Source organism: Callorhinus ursinus, unplaced genomic scaffold, assembly GCF_003265705.2.
Source record: "Callorhinus ursinus isolate GAN/ISIS: 27379988/994484 unplaced genomic scaffold, GSC_fseal_2.0 scaffold52, whole genome shotgun sequence".
Lineage (NCBI taxonomy): Eukaryota > Metazoa > Chordata > Mammalia > Carnivora > Otariidae > Callorhinus > Callorhinus ursinus.
Window position 1 is genome coordinate 8,202,643 of NW_027397114.1, and position 21,147 is coordinate 8,223,789.

General features: G+C 38.1%; 1 protein-coding gene across 8 annotated transcripts in view; it reads right to left on the reverse strand.

Moving 5' to 3' along the window:
- The window catches only part of FBXL20 (F-box and leucine rich repeat protein 20), a 106,306-nt gene that overhangs the window by 27,830 nt on the left and 57,329 nt on the right, over positions 1-21,147 (reverse strand). For all 8 annotated transcript variants that reach the window (XR_012375565.1, XR_012375564.1, XM_025859171.2 and 5 more), the window contains exons 2-6: positions 21,084-21,145; positions 7,720-7,774; positions 5,106-5,180; positions 3,694-3,788; positions 2,946-3,014 (exon numbers count right to left, since the gene is read on the reverse strand). Coding sequence is in view for 6 of the 8 variants with exons in the window: in XM_025859171.2 (XP_025714956.1) it covers positions 2,946-3,014; positions 3,694-3,788; positions 5,106-5,180; positions 7,720-7,774; positions 21,084-21,145 (356 nt within the window). In the remaining 2 variants the exon portion in view is untranslated. The remainder of the gene's footprint in view (positions 1-2,945; positions 3,015-3,693; positions 3,789-5,105; positions 5,181-7,719; positions 7,775-21,083; positions 21,146-21,147) is intronic.

Sequence of the window (21,147 nt, forward strand, 5' to 3'; positions counted from 1 at the left end):
TTTTTTTTTTAAGTTTATTTATTTATTTGTCCGAGAAAAGAGAGAGAGAGAGAGAATGCACAAGCAGAGGTAGAAGCAGGCTCCCTGCCAAGCAGAGAGCCCAATGCGGGACTCGATCCCAGGACCCTGGGATCATGACCTGAGCCAAAGGTAGATGCTTAACCAAATGAGCCACCCAGATGCCCCTAAAATATTATGTTTCTAAAGTCACTAGAACAGGCAAAAATCTGAACTAACCAGTGGTTATTTGATGATTTGATGATTTTTTTTTATAGGAGTGATAAAGTTAACATGCTTATGTTAAAAGGGCCCTACAAAAGTATCTTTTTTTTTTTTTTAAAGATTTTATTTACAGGGGCACCTGGGGGGTTCAGTTGTTAAACGTTTTCCTTCGGCTCAGGTCATGATCCCAGGGTCCTGGGATCGAGCCCCACATCGGGCTCCCTGCTCAGCGGGAAGCCTGCTTGTCCCTCTCCCACTCCCCCTGCTTGTGTTCTCTCGCTATCTCTCTCTCTGTCAAATAAATAAAATCTTTAAAAAAATTAAAAAGATTTTATTTACTTATCTGAGACAGAGAGAGAGAGTGTGCAAGTGGGGGGGGCAGAGGGAAAAGGAGAAGCAGACTCTCCGCCGAGCAGGGAACCCGATGCGGGGCTCGATCCCGGGACCCTGGGATCATGACCTGAGCCAAAGGCAGACGCTTAACGACTGAGCCACCCTGGAATCCCTACAAAAAAGTATCTTATACAAACTCTTTTGCAGTTTGCTTTTTTAACCGTATGTCCTGGAGATCACTCCAGAATACTATATATTTCCTCACTCCTTTTATTTAACAGTCCTCTACGGAATGACATTTGGATTGTTTCCCGTCTTTTGCTATTAAAAATATGGCAGTATTTGTTATTACGAACAGTAAAAATGAATAGCCTTGTGCATAAATTTTACTATATTTTTGTCAGTTTATCTTTGGTATGTAGGATAGATTCCTAGAAAAAAGTATAAATTGTATGTCACTTTTCTAGATACCAAACTGGTAAAATTCTTAATCTCTGTAACATTAAGTATTCAAAAGAAAAAAATAAACAGGTAACTTATCTAAAGTAAATGTAGGCTACTGGTATAAAGTCATGGTTAGGGGAGGGGTTATATTTATTTCTTATGTTAAAGGGTCAAATCAATCCACAGAAATAATACTTGTTTATTATTACAAATATTCTTGTAATTCTACCATAGCAGAATTAACAACCGTAGTTCTTGTTTTTCAGACAAGAAAAACATTCAGACAAGTCTTATATTAAAAGTTAACAATACTGTGATCTTAAAGAAAGGAATGAAATAAACTGTATCCTGTGTCTGGAGTGTATTTCACTTTCCTTCATTAAAACAATTCTAGGGGTGCCTGGGTGGCCCAGTCGTTAAGCATCTGCCTTCAGTTCAGGTCATGATCTTAGGGTCCTGGGATCGAGCCCCGCATCGGGCTCCCTGCTCGGCGGGAGGCCTGCTTCTCCCTCTCCCACTCCCACTCCCCCTGCTGTAGTCCCTCTCTCGCTGTGTCTCTGTCAAATAAATAAAATTAAAAAAAAAAAAAAAACAATTCTAAATATCCCACCTCCTTCATGAGGCCTTTTTGAACAGGAACATTCACTGAATAATCCTGGCCCCACCCTGTATAAACACACTTCCTCATCGGCTTCACTTCACCTCACAATAGGCAACAATTTCCCTATGTGATTGTAAATGTTATTTGATACATATTATTAATTATTACCAATAGATACCCTGGAACTAATTTTTTGGGGGCGTGCTGAATGTTTTTTATGTCTACCTTCCACGTCTATTAGGTCTGTGATAATAAGCTCTCAAGGATGAAGGACTGCTTTATTTCATTTATACTGTAACTGACAGACACAGTACATTTAAAGGGTCATTTAATAATGCTCTCAATATTATTACAAGTTGCTCAGTATGTCTTTAAGATTTTATAGAATTATCTGTTTACTGTGGGTTTTTAAAAATATTTTATTTATTTATTAGAGAGAGAGAGAGAGAGCATGGTCGGGGAGGAGGGGCAGAGGGACAAGCAGACTCCCCACTGAGCACAGAGCCCAACGACTTGGGGGCGGGGTGGGGGGCGCCTGGATCCCAGGACCCTGAGATCAGACCAGAGGCAAAGTTGATGCCCAAATGACTGAGCCACCCAGGAGCCCCTATTTACCATGTCTTTTGAATGAAAGCTACTAGTATCTTCTTGAAATATAAGTAGTCCTAGTAATTTATATTATTAATATCCCTACTGCATACCCATGGTCTATAATTTGTAAGGTTCACTTTATTTTTTTTTAAAGATTTTATTTATTTATTTGACAGAGAGAGAGAGAGAGCACAAGCAGGGGGAATGGCAGACAAGGAGAAGCAGGCTCCCTGCTGAGCAGGAAGCCCGATGAGGGACTCAATCCCAGGACCCTGAGATCATGACCTGAGCGGAAGGGCAGCCAGTTAACTTAACTGACTGAGCCACCCAGGTGTCCCTTAAGTTTCACTTTAAATATCAAGATAGAATTTGGGCCAGATTCCAAAATAAGTTTCTTATGCCATTTCTATTTTAATGTTGTTTTCGCCTTTTAAAATATCTTTCTTGGGGCGCGTGGGTGGCTCAGTCGTTGAGCGTCTGCCTTCGGCTCAGCTCATGATCCCAGGGTCCTGGGATCGAGCCCTGCATCGGGCTCCCTGCTCAGCGGGAAGCCTGCTTCTCCCTCTCCCACTCCCCCTGCTTGCTGTGTCTCTCTCTGTCAAATATATAAATAAAATCTTAAAAAAAAAATAAATATCTTTTCTCTGTAACACTACAATGAAATTTGCTAAATATATTTAATAACCCACATTTAAAGCTAGTATAGGCAGGACACAAGGGGCTATGACTTACCCTTCTAAAACAAAATACTTACGCATCTGTTGTCTTTGTACATCCGTTTAGATTCAGTACTTCAATGTTCCTACAATTTTGTGCAAAGGTCCTTTACAGGAAAGAAACAAAGTTAAAGGTCTGAAAACAAATGGGCACAATTCTAGGCATTACAAAAAAAAATAAAAGATATTATTATTGGTAATATTGGATGTTTGTACAAAACAAGCTCACATTTACAAATAAATTCATTTTCAACCACGAATTTTTTTTTAAAGATTTTATTTATTTATTTGACAGAGAGTGAGCGAGCACAAGGAGGGGGAGCAGAAGGTAGAGGGAGAGGGAGAAGCAGGCTCCCCACTGAGCAGGGAGCCCGATGCAGGACTCGATCCCAGGACCCTGGGATCATGACCTGAGCTGAAGGCAGACGCTCAACCTACTGAGCCACCCAGGCACCCCAACCATGAACTCTTAAACATTGATCTTTGTGTCAACCAAGGTTACAATTACCCTAACTTTGAGTCAACAAATTAAAAAATTTACTCAAGACTCCAAAAGAGTCATTTATGATATGAGGAATCTGGCTTTTGGTGTGGAGTACTTATTCTTGTTTTATTCTCAAGACCATACACCCCCAAACCATATATCCCAGTGTTATAAGCAATGTATGTGTGTTTGGGTTCTGAAGAACTTAAGAATATAAAAATTATTTTAGCTTTTTCTGGGTGAGATGGTGCTGTTCTTTACTTCAGCCAAGAAGATCAATTAATCAATAGTTACGTTCTTACCTTAATGCATTGTCTCCTACTCCAAGACACCCACGAAGACTTAACTTTCGTAAAAAGCCCCCACATCTTTTTGAAATATTCTCCACTACTCGGCCCTGTAAAAAAAGATCGAAACAAAACAAAACAGAGCAATAAGGTACCACATTGTTTTTGAAGAGAACAGATCCTTGTTTTAAAATAACTTATAAACAAAGAAGAGGCTTCTACTTGTTTTCAAAACTTAATTCAATAAAGAAATTTCAACTTACTTTGAGAAATCTTTCCTGATCAACTCATCTACCTGAAACAGGTTTACACCCTGTATTGTTCATTTTGTTCAGTTTGTGAGACACTCTGCAGTTGAGGAAATGGTGCTCTGTACTTCTTATTGCACTATATTAACGCAGACTGACCTCTGGGTTAAACTGCAGCTATTGAAGGACATTAGCTACCTTTATTATTTCTGAATCCTTTCCAAAGTGTTTACTATAGCACTCTAAATACAGTGGAGACTCAACAAACACTTAACAGAAGCTTGCTGAATGATTTTGTGGGTCATGTTGCTTTAAACATTTATATCCATGAAGATTAGACAACTGTGAAAAACCTAAGAGTCCAGCATAATGTCAGTGGGTATTATTTTAAAAGTACTTTCTGTAGAAATGGTAAGTTCCATTTCTACTGGAAAGTTCATGTGAGGCTTTTGAAAAACTTCTTATATGGATCCTCAAGACAAGTTCCCCTAGAACTTAAAAATTTTTTTAAATCTAAATCTCATTTTATCCTTATAATATGATGAGGAAGCTATTATTTCCACTCTACTGACAAGAAAACCAAGGACCACAGAATTCAGGTTCATGTTAAAATAATCTAAGCTTAAGCCATTATCCTTCTCTATTTTAGAGATAACAGGCTATATACTAAGAGATGAACTATGAGGAAGAAGTTTGAAGGGAAAAAAAAATTTCTCCCCAGCAAAAATAATTCATTAAATGACTTTGGCTTCCTTCTTTTTTCATTCTCCACAAAAACTGTCTCTAGGCTCCCCAAAGACCAAATGCTCACCTCAATTAGAATTTATACAAATATCATCCTCCAAGTTGTTAACTCTATTCATTCTTCAATAAGCAAATATAAAAAGACTTCCTTAAAAAAGCAAACACACGTTCATTTCCACCACAAAAATAAAAACAAAAATTTTTAGTCCTATTAATACTAAATAATTCAGTATTCCTCAGTAAAATAGCTCTGCTTATTCTCAAAATCTGAACAAGCTTGTTGGGAACATTGCAGGTTCCCATGAAGTTCAGATGCACTGAAATTAATAGTTTCTCTCTCCAGGGAAAGGAGATATATATGGTTGGGGCTAATCTGTTCCATGCTGTAATTACATTCTAACATGAGAAACGGGGCCACACACCACATAATTATACCTCAATATCCCTCTGGAAATCAAACAGGTCAATTCGCTGCCAGTTACTGCCATCCAGAGCCAGAACATTCCAGGCCTGTTTTGAAGAAAAAGAGACAAAATGAGCAGAAGCTCAAGGGGGAAAACCAGCAATATTCAAGTTCACAATTCAAACCAATGATTGAAATTGACCAAAAAATTTCTCAGCCCACCACCACTAACTCCCAAAAGGTCTGCCTTGTTTCTGATTGATATTTTATCCAATTAGATTATCTCATAAATGAGTAGATATAGAAACTAGCAGCTAGGGGGGTTGGGAGAGGACAGATTGTGATAAGTATATTAGCCAGAATCTCTTTTCTAACCAGAAGATTTAGTTTCTAATCTCCAAATGAGATACTTCTGCTGATGAAAAACAAGTCTCTTACTCCATCCCTCCACTAGGAGCAAGATGAGGTGAAACCAAAGAAAGAGTAAAGTACTCTGAATATAGCTATGTTCAATATACATACTTGCTATCCATAATTAATCACTTGGTCAGACTTGAAACTGATATAGTAACGTGGGACTTAGAAAGGACACTCATTTCTCCATATACATGACAGAATCTTACTGTTTTCCTCATTAGCAATTTACTCACTGAGGCATGTTTTTCAACTGGTCATCTTTCCCTCTAACTTGAGTCAGTGGAAATTTTAAAACAGTGAACGTTTAACACTTCTCATACATTTCTTCAGTTAAGCTAAAGAGAGGCAAGAATTTCGACTTTTTAGGATTAGAAAAAATGACTCCAATAAGACTTAATTTGTTGTGTATCATATTTTAATAAGAAACCTTTAAAAGTTTCCCCTATTAAAGTATAAACAAAAGTTTTAAAAATTGTTGAGTTATAAACTTAGAATATTATCTCTTACTATAACACATCAAAATGGAGTCAATACTGAGATTCTAAAAAGGAGATTACAAGCCCCAGGGTAAGTGTCACACAATCAGCAAGAAATATGTCAGGGGTATGAGGGTAAATAAAGTTATTACTTTGGAAATCTTTAAGGTTTACTCAGGAGTTCAACGTTGCTTTTCTTTTTGTGGTCTCATGTCATCTTAAATGGCTAGCCATGGGAGACAAAAGGTAAAACTTTTAAAATATCATATGTGTACTAGATTCTTAGGTAAATATACTTCTGGTTTGATTTGATATTTCTCATTTCCTTCCTTTCACTAATAAGAAGAAAACATAACAAACTGAGACTAAAATTTGGAATCACAGGTTCCTTTCTAGAGTCCTTTTTTTAAGAAAAAAAAACTAATGCATTAAGTAGTTCAAGTACAGAGAACAATCATCGCATAAGTACCGATGTACCAATTCTCCAGATTTAACAAAAACTGGTGGTGTGCTTTCCTTTCTTTTAAGTTAAAACATTAATAGGGAAGAGGAACCTGCAAATGAAAACAATTAAAATTCACTAAAATCAACACCCATGAGATGAGACTGCAACTTAACAAAAAGGTTTAGGCATGAGTCTGGGTATTTTTTTTCTCAATGATGACCTCAGCTCCATATGAAGATATTAAGGAAACCCTATTCATTTGTACCAGCCATTTCCATAGCACAAATACAAGGGATAAAAAAGTCATCAAGAAAAATCATTAAAATATTACTGACTGTTTCCAAAGTAGCTGATACACCAATTTAGTATGGCTTTTGGGATGCAGAAATTATATTTAAAGTTAGCAAGACACGGTGAATTTTCTATGGCAAGTTTTATGGGTTTTTTTGAGGGGAGTAGTGTTGGTTATTTGAAAACCTGTGCACACCTACAAAGATAAACACAATATGGTATAACCCTGTTCCATATCCAGCACTTAGTACAGTATCTCATACATAGTAGTTTCTCAATAAATGTTTATTAAATGAACAAGCAAAAAGCCATTGTCCAGTTATTAAAAAAAGTGATGATTGCATGTGCCCATTTAACGTGTTAATCATTATAGATCTGTATTACAAAAAAGAAAGCAATTTTCCCACAACACAGAATCTATTCTTTGTATTAGTGGCAGCCAATAAGATTATGATATTTCAGTTTTGTCACAACAATATCAATTGACAAAAATAGATAAGTGAAATTAAAAACTGATTTTAAGAATGGAATCTGGTTTGCCCTATAATTTTTAAATAAATTATATTCTAGGTACTAAATTTTGAGGAAAGCAATATGGGGAAAAAACATGAGAATCAGAGCCTCGAGCCTTCCATGGGTGTGTGTGTGTGCATATAAAATGAACTAGAAAAACATAATAAAACTATTTTATTACAATTCTGAGTAGAGCCTGACTTTTTGATTTGCGTGTTTAATGCTTTCTCCTTGAAAATGTTTCCTGTTAAAAAAAGAGGAAAATGTTTCCTGTTTGCATTATATAAATAGTTAAGATTTCCAAAAAATTAAAGTTAGAGACAGTATATAGTGTAGAATCCTACTGCAGAATTACATGGGTTTGGGAATGCCATGCATTAAATACCAACCTCTGACACATAACATACAACTAACATCTGAGGGTAACGGTTTGTCTACTATATACAGAGGCTGATATCATCAGCATTAGGAAGGGGTACCCCTATAATCATCAACAATTCTTACCCTGGAGACCTGAGCACAGCGACACAAAGTAACAACATCCAGAAAAGAAAATATCCTAAAAGAGAAGGAGACAAACTTTATTATATGATAAGTAGTTTCTCTTGATTTTTACCTATAAATGCCTATGTTAATACATGCATGAAAAGGGAGAGGTTCTTTTTTTTTTTTAAGATCTTATTTATTTACTTGACAGAGAGAGACACAGCGAAAGAGGGAACACAAGCAAGGGGAGTGGGAAAGGGAGAAACAGACTTCCCGCAGAGCGGGGAACCCAATGCAGGGCTCGATCCCAGGATCCTGGGATCATGACCTGAGCGGAAGGCAGATGCTTAACAACTGAGCCACCCAGGCGCCCCAGGGAGAAGTTCTTTTGAACAAACACAAAAAGCAGGAGCAACTTACAACATAACACTGCCCATATAAAACATTGGGGGAGAAAGAAATCTTTTACTTGAGAATGTATGTATAAGTACCACACAAGTTCAATTACTTATATCAAGGGATAATAAAATATTTCTAACTGATACAATTTGTTAAAAGTAAAAAAAACAATGTTCACACTTCTGGTTATCAAAAGACTAGGGGAGTGTTAACTTTATAAAGAATATGACAGTTATGAAGGAAAAAAGATTAAATAATACAGTAATACCTAAAAAATGAGTAACTATTAAATCTCTATATATGTAATTCTAATTTAGGAAGTTATAAAACTCATCACTGTCGGGAAACACTGCCTAGAATTCTTCTCAGTCCTACAGAAGTTAAATATTTATTTTGAAGCATTATTATTTGAAATAACTGATTTGCTTAAAGTGTGATAACTCTCTACACTATAAGCCACCTGTAAAAACAGGTCAGAGCATCCTCATAATAAGTGAATGGGTCACATCTGTTTAAAGCCCTCTACTCATCAGCACCCTTTAAAGGTCATTTTGACCTGAATAATAAGCTCAACTCTTCTGCAAGTGGCAACAACTGTAATATACCACATGCTTCAACGGTTTAAGTAAATTAAAGTTAATTTTGCCTTAAGGATTTTATAAATTCCTTGAGATAACTGGAGATACCTAGGATGTTACAAAACGGAGGTCAGGAAGCATTAATTTGGAGAAGAATGAAGGCCAGATTTTTTTCTTCCATAATTACTTTAAGTGTATAAAAACCTTCTGAATTAGCTTAAAAGAACAAAATTTTGTTGCTTAGTGATTAGAGCCTATCAGTCACATTTTTGGAACTTGGAATAAACTCAGCTAATAATTACATCAGACAAGGGTGCCTAGGTGACTCAGGTCATGATCTCAGGGTCATGAGATTGAGCCCCACGTTGGGCTCCCCACTGAGTGTGGAGCCTACTTAAGATTCTCTCCACTCCCCACCCACTCACATGTTCTCTCTCTCTAAAAAAATAAAAATAAAAATAAAAAACTTTAAAAAAATAATTACATCAGACAAAAAGTAATGTGCATTTTGTAAATATCTGTGTTTGTTTTTTTTTTAAACTTTTTTGTTGGAGCACCTGGGTGGCTCAGTAAGTATCTGCCTTCAGCTCAGGTCATGATCCCAGGGTCCTGGGATCAAGCCCCCCATCAGGCTCCCTGCTCAGCAGGAAGGCTGCTTCTCCCTCTCCCACTCCCCCTGCTTGTGTTCCCTCTCTCGCTGTGTCTCTCTCTGTCAAATAAATAAATAAAATCTTAAAAAAAATAAAAAATAAACTTTTTTGTTATTTGGGTAAAATATACATAAAATTTGCCGTTTTAATCATTCTTAAGTGTACAATTCAGTAGCATTAAGTACATTCACACTGTTGTGCAACCACTACCACCATCCATCTCCAGAACTTTTTCATCTTTCCAAACTGAAACTCCATACTTATTAAACAGTACTCCTCCTTCCCCTTTCCGCTAGCTTCGGCCAACTACCACTCTACTTTTTTGTCTATAAATTTGGCTACTCTAGGTACTTCACATGAGAGGAATCATATGGTATTCGTCCTTTTGTGCTTTTTTAAAGATTTCTTTATTTTAGAGAGAGAGCAGAGGGAAGAGCAGAAGGAGAGGGAGACAGAGACTCTTATGCTGACTCCACATTGAGGATCCTGCAGGGCTCGATCTCACGACCCCAAGATCATGAACTGAGCCGAAATCAAGAGTCAGACACTCAACAGACTGAGTCATCCAGGCGCCCCACTATTTGTCCTTTTATAACTGGCTTATTTCACTTAGCATAATGTCTTTAAGGTTCATCGATGTAACACATCTCAGAATTTCCTTCCTAATGCTACATAATACTCTGCTGTAGGGGCGCCTGGGGGGCTCAGTTAAGCAGCCAACTCTTGGTTTTGGCTCAGGTCTTGATCTTGGGTCATAGGATTGAGCCCTCCATCTGGCTCCATGCTCAGAGCAAGTCGGCTTGGGATTCTCTCCCTCTGCCTCTGCCCCTCCTTAAATGAATAAAAAAGAAGAAAGGAAAGGAAAGGAGAGGAGAGGGGAGGGGAGGGGAGGGGAGGGGAGGGGGGAGGGGAGGAAAGAAAAAAGAAAAGAAAAGAAAGGAAAAATCTTGGGGCATCTCTAAATAAATAAAAATCTTGGGCCACCTGGGTGGCTCAGTTGTTAAGTGTCTGCCTTCGGCTCAGGTCATGATCCCAGGGTCCTGGGATTGAGTCCCATATTGGGCTCCCTGCTCAGTGGGAAGCCTGCTTCTCCCTCTCCCACTCCCCCTGCTTGTGTTCCCTCTCTCACTGTCTCTGTCAAATAAATAAATAAAATATTTAAATAAATAAATAAATAAATAAATAAAAATCTTGGGGCGCCTGGGTGGCACAGTCAGTTAAGCAGCCAACTCTGGTTTCAGCTCAGGTGGTGATCTCGGGTTGTGGGATCAAGCCCCACCTCAGGTTCCATGTTCAGTGGGGAGTCTGCTTGAGATTCTCTCTCCCTCTCCCTCTGCCCCCCTCATGCTCTAAAATAAATATACAAATCTTTAAAATAAAATCCTTAAAAAAATATTCCACTGTATGTGCATATCACATTTTGTACATCTGTCCATAGAGGGAAAGGTTGGATGCCTTTCTTGTTACCTTGAGGTGGTCCAGCTAGACTATTTTTTTATAGAATAAATCTCCCATCCTCTTCAATACAGATTACTAACCACTCCCAAATAAATATAGATATCCCCAACTTAGGTACCTCAATTCCTAAAACAGTACAGTAAATTTTTCTTATGCAACAATCATCCTTGAATTGCTGAAATGCCCCTGCCTTTTCCTGTCTTCTGCTATATCATACCTGTATGTGGAATTTCATAATCTAAAGATCCTGTTTCTGCAAACTCATCACTAACCCCTGAGCAATTTGTATAAATATACTATTACACCTGGCGGGACACAGGCGAGCAGCTTTACAGGTAATGATCCTAGTTAGACTACAGTAACCTTTTCTCCACAAAAGGAAGCACTATAGACAGACAGACATGAAACATCAGGCTGGAGGCCAAATGCAGACCTAGGAGACTCTCTGAAGCACACATCTCAACAATCCTAATTCCATTCTTAGAATGCACTGACTGGGGTTCTGAATATCAAGATCCCAAATGAGTTAGGTTTTCACCTGAATTTTGACACTGCAGTACATTAAAAAGAGAGAAGACAAATATAGCCACTATGCTCCTGTATTCATGTAAAAAGAGCTTGGTCTTTCCAGCCTTGATTTGGCTCCCTAGTAAGATGAATGATAAGCCTCAGTGCTTAAGTCCCTTCTACCACTCCATACTAGTCGGCCTAAATGTCTATTATTTTGTAAACTTTGATTTCTACTTATTCTACATACTTGACAGTGGAGATAATTATCTTTAGAGACCTGAATATAAGAATTGTTGGGATACGCTGCCAGGGTTTTAGCCAGAGAGATGTTTTTGTTTTTTTGGTGGGGGGCTCACAATGAGCATTTATTCTTCAAAATATCATAATGTTAAGGTAAATTAAAAAAAAATCAGTACAGGGGTGCCTGGGTGGCTCAGTCATTGAGGGTCTGCCTTTGGCTTGGGTCATGATCCCAGAGTCCTGAGATCCAGCCCTGCATTGGGCTCCCTGCTCGGCAGGAAGCCTGCTTCTCCCTCTCCCACTCCCCCTGCTTGTGTTCCCTCTCTCGCTGTGTCTCTCTCTGTCAAATAAATAAAATGTTAAAAAAAAAAATCAGTACATGTATAAATATATATCTATAGCATCTATATAATAAGCCAGCATAATAAACTACATTATACTGAGCATCTTCCTGCTTTTCATCATCTTAAGGCTAAGTACCTTAGAGCGTGTTGACAGTGGTCCTTTTCTCCACACTTTAACCCTTTACATAATTCCTCCTGAGATACCTATGTCCATAACCAGAATGGTTAAGTGATGCATGATAACAACACTTACGGTGGTAGGCATTTCATAATGTATGCAATTGTCAAATCACTATGTTGTATTTTTTTCTTTTTTAAAAAGTAGGGTCCAGGTCCAATGTGGGGCTCCAACTCATGACTCTTGAGATTAAGATTTGTTTGCCCCACTAAGCCAGCCAGGGGCCCTGCCCTGATAACCAGAATGGTTAAGATCAAAGAGATAAGAAAACTGAGATGGAATGAAGGGTCTGCTATTGTCTAAGGATCCTCTTGATTGCTTCAATAAAAGTCTTTTCTGATCTCTTATCAACAGACTATTGAAAGACTGGACTGGCTTTAGGCTGCCCAGGTTTAAGCAAAGTAGACCTCGCCTTCCCCACCCTTGATAAAGAATACCAGGAAGCAAAAAGACACTAAAACATCATGTGGAAGAAAACAGGGTCTAATTCTACATAAAACTCATTGCCATACAAAAAAAGAAAAAAATAGGGGCGCCTGGGTGGTCAGTCATTAAGCATCTGCCTTCGGCTCAGGTCATGATCCCAGCATCCTGGGATTGAGCCCCGTGTCGGGCTCCCTGCTCTGCAGGAAGCCTGCTTCTCCCTCTCCCACTCCCCCTGCTTGTGATCCCTCTCTTGCTGTGTCTCTCTTTGTCAGGTAAATAAATAAAATCTTAAAAAAAAGAAAAAAGAAAAAGAAAAAAACAAACCCAAACCCTTAATACTAAATCCCTGGAGAACACAGGAGCTGGCTGTTAAAATCAATACTCAAAGTAGATTTTGAGATATGGCTACCTACAGTATGGTTCTCTAAAAAAGGATTTATTCCCAACTTCCTTTGGCTTCACAGTCTTATGACAAATATCCCAAACCCTCTTGAGCAACACCTCCTAATATAATTCTTATTTAAAAAGTTAAAAAGCGGCTCAGTTAAGCGTCTGCCTTCAACTCAGGTCATAATCCTGGGGTTCTGGGATCACAGGACTCCCTCATCAGCGGGGAGCCTGCTTCTCCCTCTCTGCCATTCCCCGAGCTTGTGCTCTCTGGCTCTCTCTCTGTCAAAAAAAAAAAAAAAAAAAAAAAAAAAAAGTTAAAAAGCATAGGGGCACCTGGGTGACTCAGTCAGTTAAGTATCCAACTCTTGAATTCGGCTTAGGTCTTGATCTCAGGGTTGAGAGATTGAGCCCCGTGTCGAGCTCTGCACTACGCTTGGAGCCTGCTTAAGATTTCTCTCTCCCTCTCCCGCTGCCCCCTCGTCCCTCTCTTAAAAAAAAAAAGTTAAAAAGCGTACAGTGTGGGGGCACCTGTGTGGCTCAGTCATTAGGCTTCTGCCTTCAGCCTGGGTCGTGATCCCGGGGTCCTGGGATCGAGTCCCACATCAGGCTCCCTGCTCCAATGGAAGCCTGCTTCTCCCTCTCCCACTCCTCCTGCTTGTGTTCCTGCTCTCGCTAACTCTCTCTGTCAAATAAATAAATGAAATCTTTAAAAGAAAAAAAAAGCGTAGAGTGGTCCTGGAGAGGTTATAACTGGATAATTCCATTTACATAATGGGGATATCTATAGGTACAACTTTTTTAAGAGTAATTTGACAGTGTCTATTAAAATAAAAGATATACTTTTTTTTTTTTTAAAGATTTTATTTATTTGACAGAGAGAGACACAGCAAGAGAGGGAACACAAGCAGGGGGAGTGGAGGAGGGAGAAGCAGGCTTCCCGCTGAGGAGACAGCCCGATGTGGGGCTCGATCCCAGGACCCTGGGACCATGACCTGAGCCGAAGGCAGACGCTTAACAACTGAGCTACCCAGATGCCCTAAAAGATAGACATATTACAACCTGCAGAAGCAAAAGTAGGAGTAAAAATGGTTTACAGAATGTTCATGGCAGCATTATTTGAAATAATGAAAAGTTAAAAATAAATAAATAAATAAATAAAATAAAAGAATGAGGTAATGCTACACGAACTGACCTAAAAAGAGGTCAATGATTATTAAATGACAAAAACAAGTTGTGGAAGAGTATTTATATCATGTTTTCATTTTTTTAAAGATTTTATTTATTTATTGAGAGAATGAGAGATAGAGAGCATGAGAGGGAAGAGGGTCAGAGGGAGAAGCAGACTCCCTGCTGAGCAGGGAGCCTGATGTGGGACTTGATCCCGGGACTCCAGGATCATGACCTGAGCCGAAGGCAGTCGCTTAACCAACTGAGCCACCCAGGCACCCTTCATTTTTGAAAAATATAAAAATATGATACATGAAGACATATTAATATTGTACATGTAATATATCTAGATACAAGTGGATATATCTGCTACCTTTGGAGGGGAGAATAGGCTTTTTTTGGGGGGTGGGTGGATACTGAAAGCAGGGATTAAGGAAGTCAGTTGTTTACTTCTTTGTATTTTTCAAAGTGTTGGGCTAATGAGTAATTTACATATTATTTGTTAAAAAAAATTTAAAGGAACGAGATGAAGATCTTTGGCCATATGATGTGTTAAGGCCTGCTCTGAATTTAGGGTTTTTTTTTTTTTTAAGATTTTATTTATTTATTTGAGGGAGGGAGCACATGAGAGATCACAAGCAGGGGGAGCAGCAAAAGCAGATTCTCTGCTGAGCAGGGAGCCGGGTGTGGGGCTCAATCCCAGGACCGTGGGATCATAACCCCAGCCAAAGGCAGATACTTAGACTGAGCCACCCAGGAGCCCCTGAATTTAGGGTTCTGATACTTGCCTACTGTCTGACAGAAACTACACCACATTTTCAAAATTGGAAACTTCTCATTCCTCACAAGAGACCATCAGTTTGCACGAACTGTTCATTAAAACTGTATGCTAGTGTCTTTATTATCTAACTACCAGATGCAGGTTTACTAGGCCCCTGCTTTAAGTGAGAGGACTTCAGGTATAATTATAACATTATGGTTATCATCCATCATCTTGTGGGGAATTCTGCTAAAAGCAATATATGTTATCTGTAGCTATTGTGGACAAGAGCATTGACTCTTTAGACAAGAATCTGTTACAGATTAAGTTATAAGAGCTCTCTATACATACTTGGTTATTAATGTGGACATACTTCCATATTAGAAGTGAATCAGAGTTGGCAGACATAACCACCAAGAGCTCAGATCATCTCAACTTCTTAAATTAGGGCTGTGCTTTTTGGCTCCTTTTTAACTTGAATCTCAATGCAAAACTGCTCCTAAATAAACCAGATGCATACCCCTGGCCATAAAGAATAGAAAAATAAGTATCCTAGGTGTTTTTTAAATTATCTTATTGTTACAAATCTGGAGAGGACACATCAGACAACTGGTCTTCTATCCAGCTACTTACAGTTAACTATTCAACCAAGATTATACGGATCAGAAATTATGCAAACCTAATCTACTCATATCTGGTAATCCCATGTAGCACACTAAATCATTTAGTTCTTCAGGTGTACAAGTAACAACTACTTAAATTATTAACTAGACCTGAGTTGACAGGGAAGTTTTGTCTTTCTAAATGAGAAGCTCTACAGGAATGTTAATGAGGGTTTTGTGTGTGTTTATGTGACTATTTGAGCAACTGGCAGTATCACCTTCTATGAACACTTTCTAGACAAAAATCATCTTGCTATGCTATGTGGTACAGAATTTTGAGCACTTCATTAACCATTTATTGACATGCTGGAAATAGTTGTATAATTTTTTCTTTTTTTTTTTAAAGATTTTATTTATTTGACATAGAGAGAGAGAGAGAGAGCACAAGCAGGGGGAGTGGCAGGCAGAGGCAGAGGGAGATGCAGGCTCCCCGCAGAGCAGGGGGAGCCCGACACGAGACTCAATCCCAGGACCCTGGGATCATGACCTGAGCCGAAGGCAGTCGCTTAACCAACTGAGCCACCCAGGCGCCCAGTTTATAATTTTTTCTTGAGGAAATAAAACTCAATGCGAAAGTAGGGTAGTGCTTTATTGTCATGGTTAGGCCTTTTATTTTCCATCAAAGGATGACAAATCTACTTGTTCACCTGGTTTGAAGTACAGGAATCAATCATCAATCCACAACTAAGGATATTTTGACTCCAGGACCTCATAAGAAATATAATCCTTGTGCTACCCTAATCTTATGAAAATTCCAGCTAAGATAAGTGAGATTTATAGAAGATTGTTTGAAGAACATTCATGATTCCTTTAAGTATGTTATATTCTATCTGTGGTAGGCACTGTAACTGACTCTCCAACATCCACTTCAGCCCAGTTAATTAGTCTAAACCTGTCACAGTGATTGGTTCAGGCCTAAGCCAATTTGGGCTAATGAGATCTGAGAAGAGGCTTTATAGGAGTATAAATGGTTGCCTATCTCTCCCCTCAGAGTGAACAAAGATACATGTTGATCCAATATTTGCTGGGATCCATCCTGTGCCCATAAAGAACAGTTTTTAGGACCAAGCTGATACAGCTTCTAGCAGAACAGACAGAAAATTGCTGATGACATTGGGGATCCCATAAATCAAATGAACCTTGGGATGTAGGCAGCCTGATCTTTGTGTTTCCTTTTATATGAAATAACTTCCCTTACTGTGTAAGCCCATTTCAGAGTTTCTATTACTTGCTAGTAATAGAATCAGTTGGATAGATCCAGTTGGATCAACTGGACTGTCAGAAGCATCCATTTATTTTTACATGTTATTATTTTGTTTTTTAACTACTACAAAGGTTCTACAAGATGTGACCATATGAAATCTGTGACTGAATTTGCTATGGAACTTTATCCACAAAATGTTAAGTAGACTCTCATTTGAGAAATTTCTCTTAGAAAGCAGTGCTTTCTAGAAAGAGCTCTGATTTTATGGTATAATATATATATTTCTTCTTTTCTGTTAAGAATATTATTTTAGGGGCGCCTGGGTGGCTCAGTCATTGGGCATCTGACTTTGGCTCAGGTCATGGATCCCAGGGTCCTGGGATCAAGCCCCGTGTCAGTCTTCCTGCTCTGCAGGAAGCCTGCTTCTCCTTCTCCTACTCCCCATTCTTGTGTTCCCTCTCTCGCTGTGTCTCTCTGTCAAATAAATAAATAAAATCTTAAAAAAAAATAATATTATTTTCTCTGGGGCACCTGGGTGGCTCAGTCGTTAAGTGTCTGCCTTTGGCTCAGGTCCAAGCCCCACATCGGGCTCCCTGCTCGGTGGGAAGCCTGCTTCTCCCTCTCCCACTCCCCCTGCTTGTGTTCCCTCTCTTGCTGTCTCTGTCAAATATATAAATAAAATCTTAAAAATAAAAAAGAATATTATTTCATTTATGCTATCAAGAAAATTTAAAGCTAAATGTGATACCCATCTATAGCAACTGTGTAAACTCTTACAAGAGTACATGTGCTTCCTTTCTGGTTTTGGTTTCCTACTTTAAAAAAAAATATTTGTCATGGTCCTCATAGTTTGTATTTATTATACTTGCTCCTGATCCAAGTCATCTCAAGTACTCTGGAGACAAATAAATGAGTATCAATAAAATGGGTTCCAGAGTTTACAGCTGACATACTGATTTACATATATATTAGATTAAGATATGCATGAAATATTGCTAACTCATAAGACTTCAACTACCTTAATATAGAACATTTAAGCCAAGAGTGAATGTATAAGAGTACAATTAATCTGGACATTCAGCCAAACCTCAACATCTGCCATACATAGCTCTTTTCTAGAGTTCTTACTAAATCAATCACCAGGTGATGACACCACGTGTCTCACTGAGCCTGGTTGGAAACCTGACCCAAATGTTGCCACTCTATATGATGTTTTGGCCCTGAAGCTCTTCATTTCTGTGTCTGAGAGGCCTTGTATTTCTTCCTGTTTTCTTTATTTCCCATGGGTACTAGTAAATCCAAAAAGAGCTAAATATACACAATTTCTTACTCTTTCATGTCTTTATATACATATGAATTTTAAATCATGCTGCTAAGCTTGAGAATTGTATATACATCTGCCTTTTGGCATTGCCACCTGGATATCCACAGGTACCAGAACTGAACTCATTTTCATTATTTTCTTTCAATTAACCCTGTTCTTCCACCTATTTTATCTTAGTGAGTGTTCCCACCATTCACTTGGCAGAAAGCAAAAAACTGGGGCACCATCCTTGCCTTCTTCCCAATACCCTCATTAGCATCACATCAAATCAATCAGCAATATACTGCCAGTCCCAGCTCTTAAAAATCTGATAGGGCCCATCCCTCCAATGGGGTTCAGGCCATCATTTCCCCCAGTAAAGATTACTGTAATAACTTTCTATTTGCTATTCTTGTCTTCAGCAAAAAACGTTTTTGTTAAATAAACAAGTATAGAGTGAATTACCTGCTTCTTCAATACCATTTTATCAGAGGTAATCACTAGTAACCTAATGGCTATGAAGAAATGCCTCAAGTAGGGTCACTCTTAACAGATAGAAGACTACAAATCATCCACTTAAGAAGTCACCTATTAGTCTACCCTTCATGCTGTCTTTGGGACTGCATTTAAAGGAAGAAACACTAGCATCAAAGAAAATATCTACAAAACCTTTGTTACAATAAATCACCAAGAATAGGATATGGTTGAAGAATTAGTGAACATATACAACATAAAATAGAGCAATAGACTGCATTTGTTTATCATATGGGCTGAATTTTTTCAAAGATTTTATTTCTTTGAGAGAGAGAGAGCATGAGTTGGGGGAGAGGCAGAGGGACAAGCAGACTCCTCACTGAGCACAGAGCCCGACATGGGGCTCAATCCCAGGACCCTGAGATCATGACCTGATGCTTAACCCACTGAGCCACCCAGGTGTCCCTGCATTTTTTACTTTAAATTATATCATGAACACTTATTATACAATTGCATATTTTATTACAACTGTATTATTAAAAATGTATTATAAATTATAAATTGAAAATTTATACAAATTATACATATATTAGAGTGAATTAACATTCCATGAAATTTACCCTTAAAAGGGTAAAAAAGTACTTTAAAAAGTACACAATTCAGTGGTTTTTAGTATAACCACAATGTTGTGCAGCCATAATCACTATCTAATTTCAGAACATTTCATCACTCCCAAAAGAAACCCTATACCCATTAGTAGTCACTCCCTATCACCCCTCACCACAGCCCCTGGCAACCCTATCTCCATGGATCTGTCTATATCCTGCATATTTCATATAAATGGAATTATACAGTATGTGGCCTTTATGTCTGTCTTTCATGGAGAAAAACTCTAATAAAATATAAAAATGTAAACCATAACAGGGGGCAGCTAATTACCAAAGAATCAAATAATTTCCCTGAATCTTATTGAGTCTTTAGGTAAACTACTATAGTACAAATTAATGTCATTATAAAAAAAAATTGAAGTATGTCTTAGTGTACTTGGTTTATAATAACACTAAAAAACATGACCCATTTAAAAACATTTCTCCTTAAGATAGCTAAAATTTTGCTGACATTTGAGGGATACTCAATATATCCAGGAAACATTCTCCAATAGCCTTGGGTAGCCTAAGGTATATTGCTATTATTTCAACTATAGTCAACCAGCATGTACAAAAGCATTGGTTCCATGAAAAAAATCCATTCCAAGTTTAATTCCATTATTTTTTTCTTAGTATCTCCAATGTATAAGATATTACATAAATATTTATAAGAAAACAGTCCCTGCTTGCAAGGTACTTCCAATATAGTGAAGGACTCAGATGTGCAAATCCTCTGAAATGCCAGAATATTCTTCTTCACCAGTGCTAGTGTGAGATTATTTTGCACCTTGAACGGGGATTGGGCTGGTTCTGGGCTGGGGCAGGAGCAGCTAAGAGCAAGAGGCAGATGTACCTCAGTACAATTTGTTAACTTCTAACATTTGCAAAAGAGAACGTACCTTTCTTTCTCAATCATGGTATTCTACATCAGTGAACAAACAATAGCATGAGTAAGTACCCAAAGAGGGGCGCCTGGGTGGCTCAGTTAAGCATCTGACTTTGACCCAAGTCATGTTCGCGGGGCCCTGGGACTGAGCCACACGTCGGGCTCTGTGCTCAGTGGGGAGTGTGCTTGTCCCTCTGCCTCTCCCCTCACTTGTGCCCTCTCTCTGTCTCTCTCGTTCACTCACTCTCTCTCAAATAAATAAAATCTTTAAAAAAAAGTGCCCAAATAAATGGGCTGTGAAATAACTCCCCTAGTTTTTTTTTTCCTAGGCAATACCTAGGTCAGATGTATATAAATTGGGGGCTGTGAGTTTTATGTTGTGGGTGATCCAAATGTAATTTTTACCTATTAAAAATAAGGAGGATAAAATTGTAACTGTAATACAAGAAAGAACTTCAAATAACTTTTACCTTGTTATCTTTTTTTTTTTTTTTAAGATTTTATTTTTAAATACACCCAACATGGGGTTTGGACTTACAACCCTGACATCAAGAGTCTCATGCTCCACCACCTGAGCCAGTCATGCCCCTGCTACCTTTTTACCCTTAAAGTAAAGGGCTGTAACTCTTCTCTACAGCGCCTCAGTATATGTGATATTTTGTCACAAATACAAGTCACTTCATGGACATATCTGATATTGGGAATGGGAAGTGGGGCAAAGGGCTGGATTAGAATCACTTCAAGAAAATCAGCATTATAATAAAATAAAATATATTATCTCTTTCACATTATATAGAAGCATAGAGCAAGGGAAAACTAGTAAACAAAATCAAATATAGGTACAAATCAGGTAGGAGAAAATTGTTTTTAAATTAAACATTTAAAATTTTGATTCATATCTAGAAAGTGCAGAGTCAAGACTGTATGACAAAAGAATCAATAAATTTACAAATTCAGATAATCCAGTTCCTATACATAGACAAAAATTAGCAATAAGTCTAAAAATTTTAAATAGGCAAATATGATACACACACACACACACACACACACACACACACACACACACACACACACAACACCAAGCTAAAATTAGCATTCAGACTTACCGTAATAGGAGTTCTTTGGGAAGTTTTTTATTGATTACAGCTTCATCACTATTTGAGAACATCT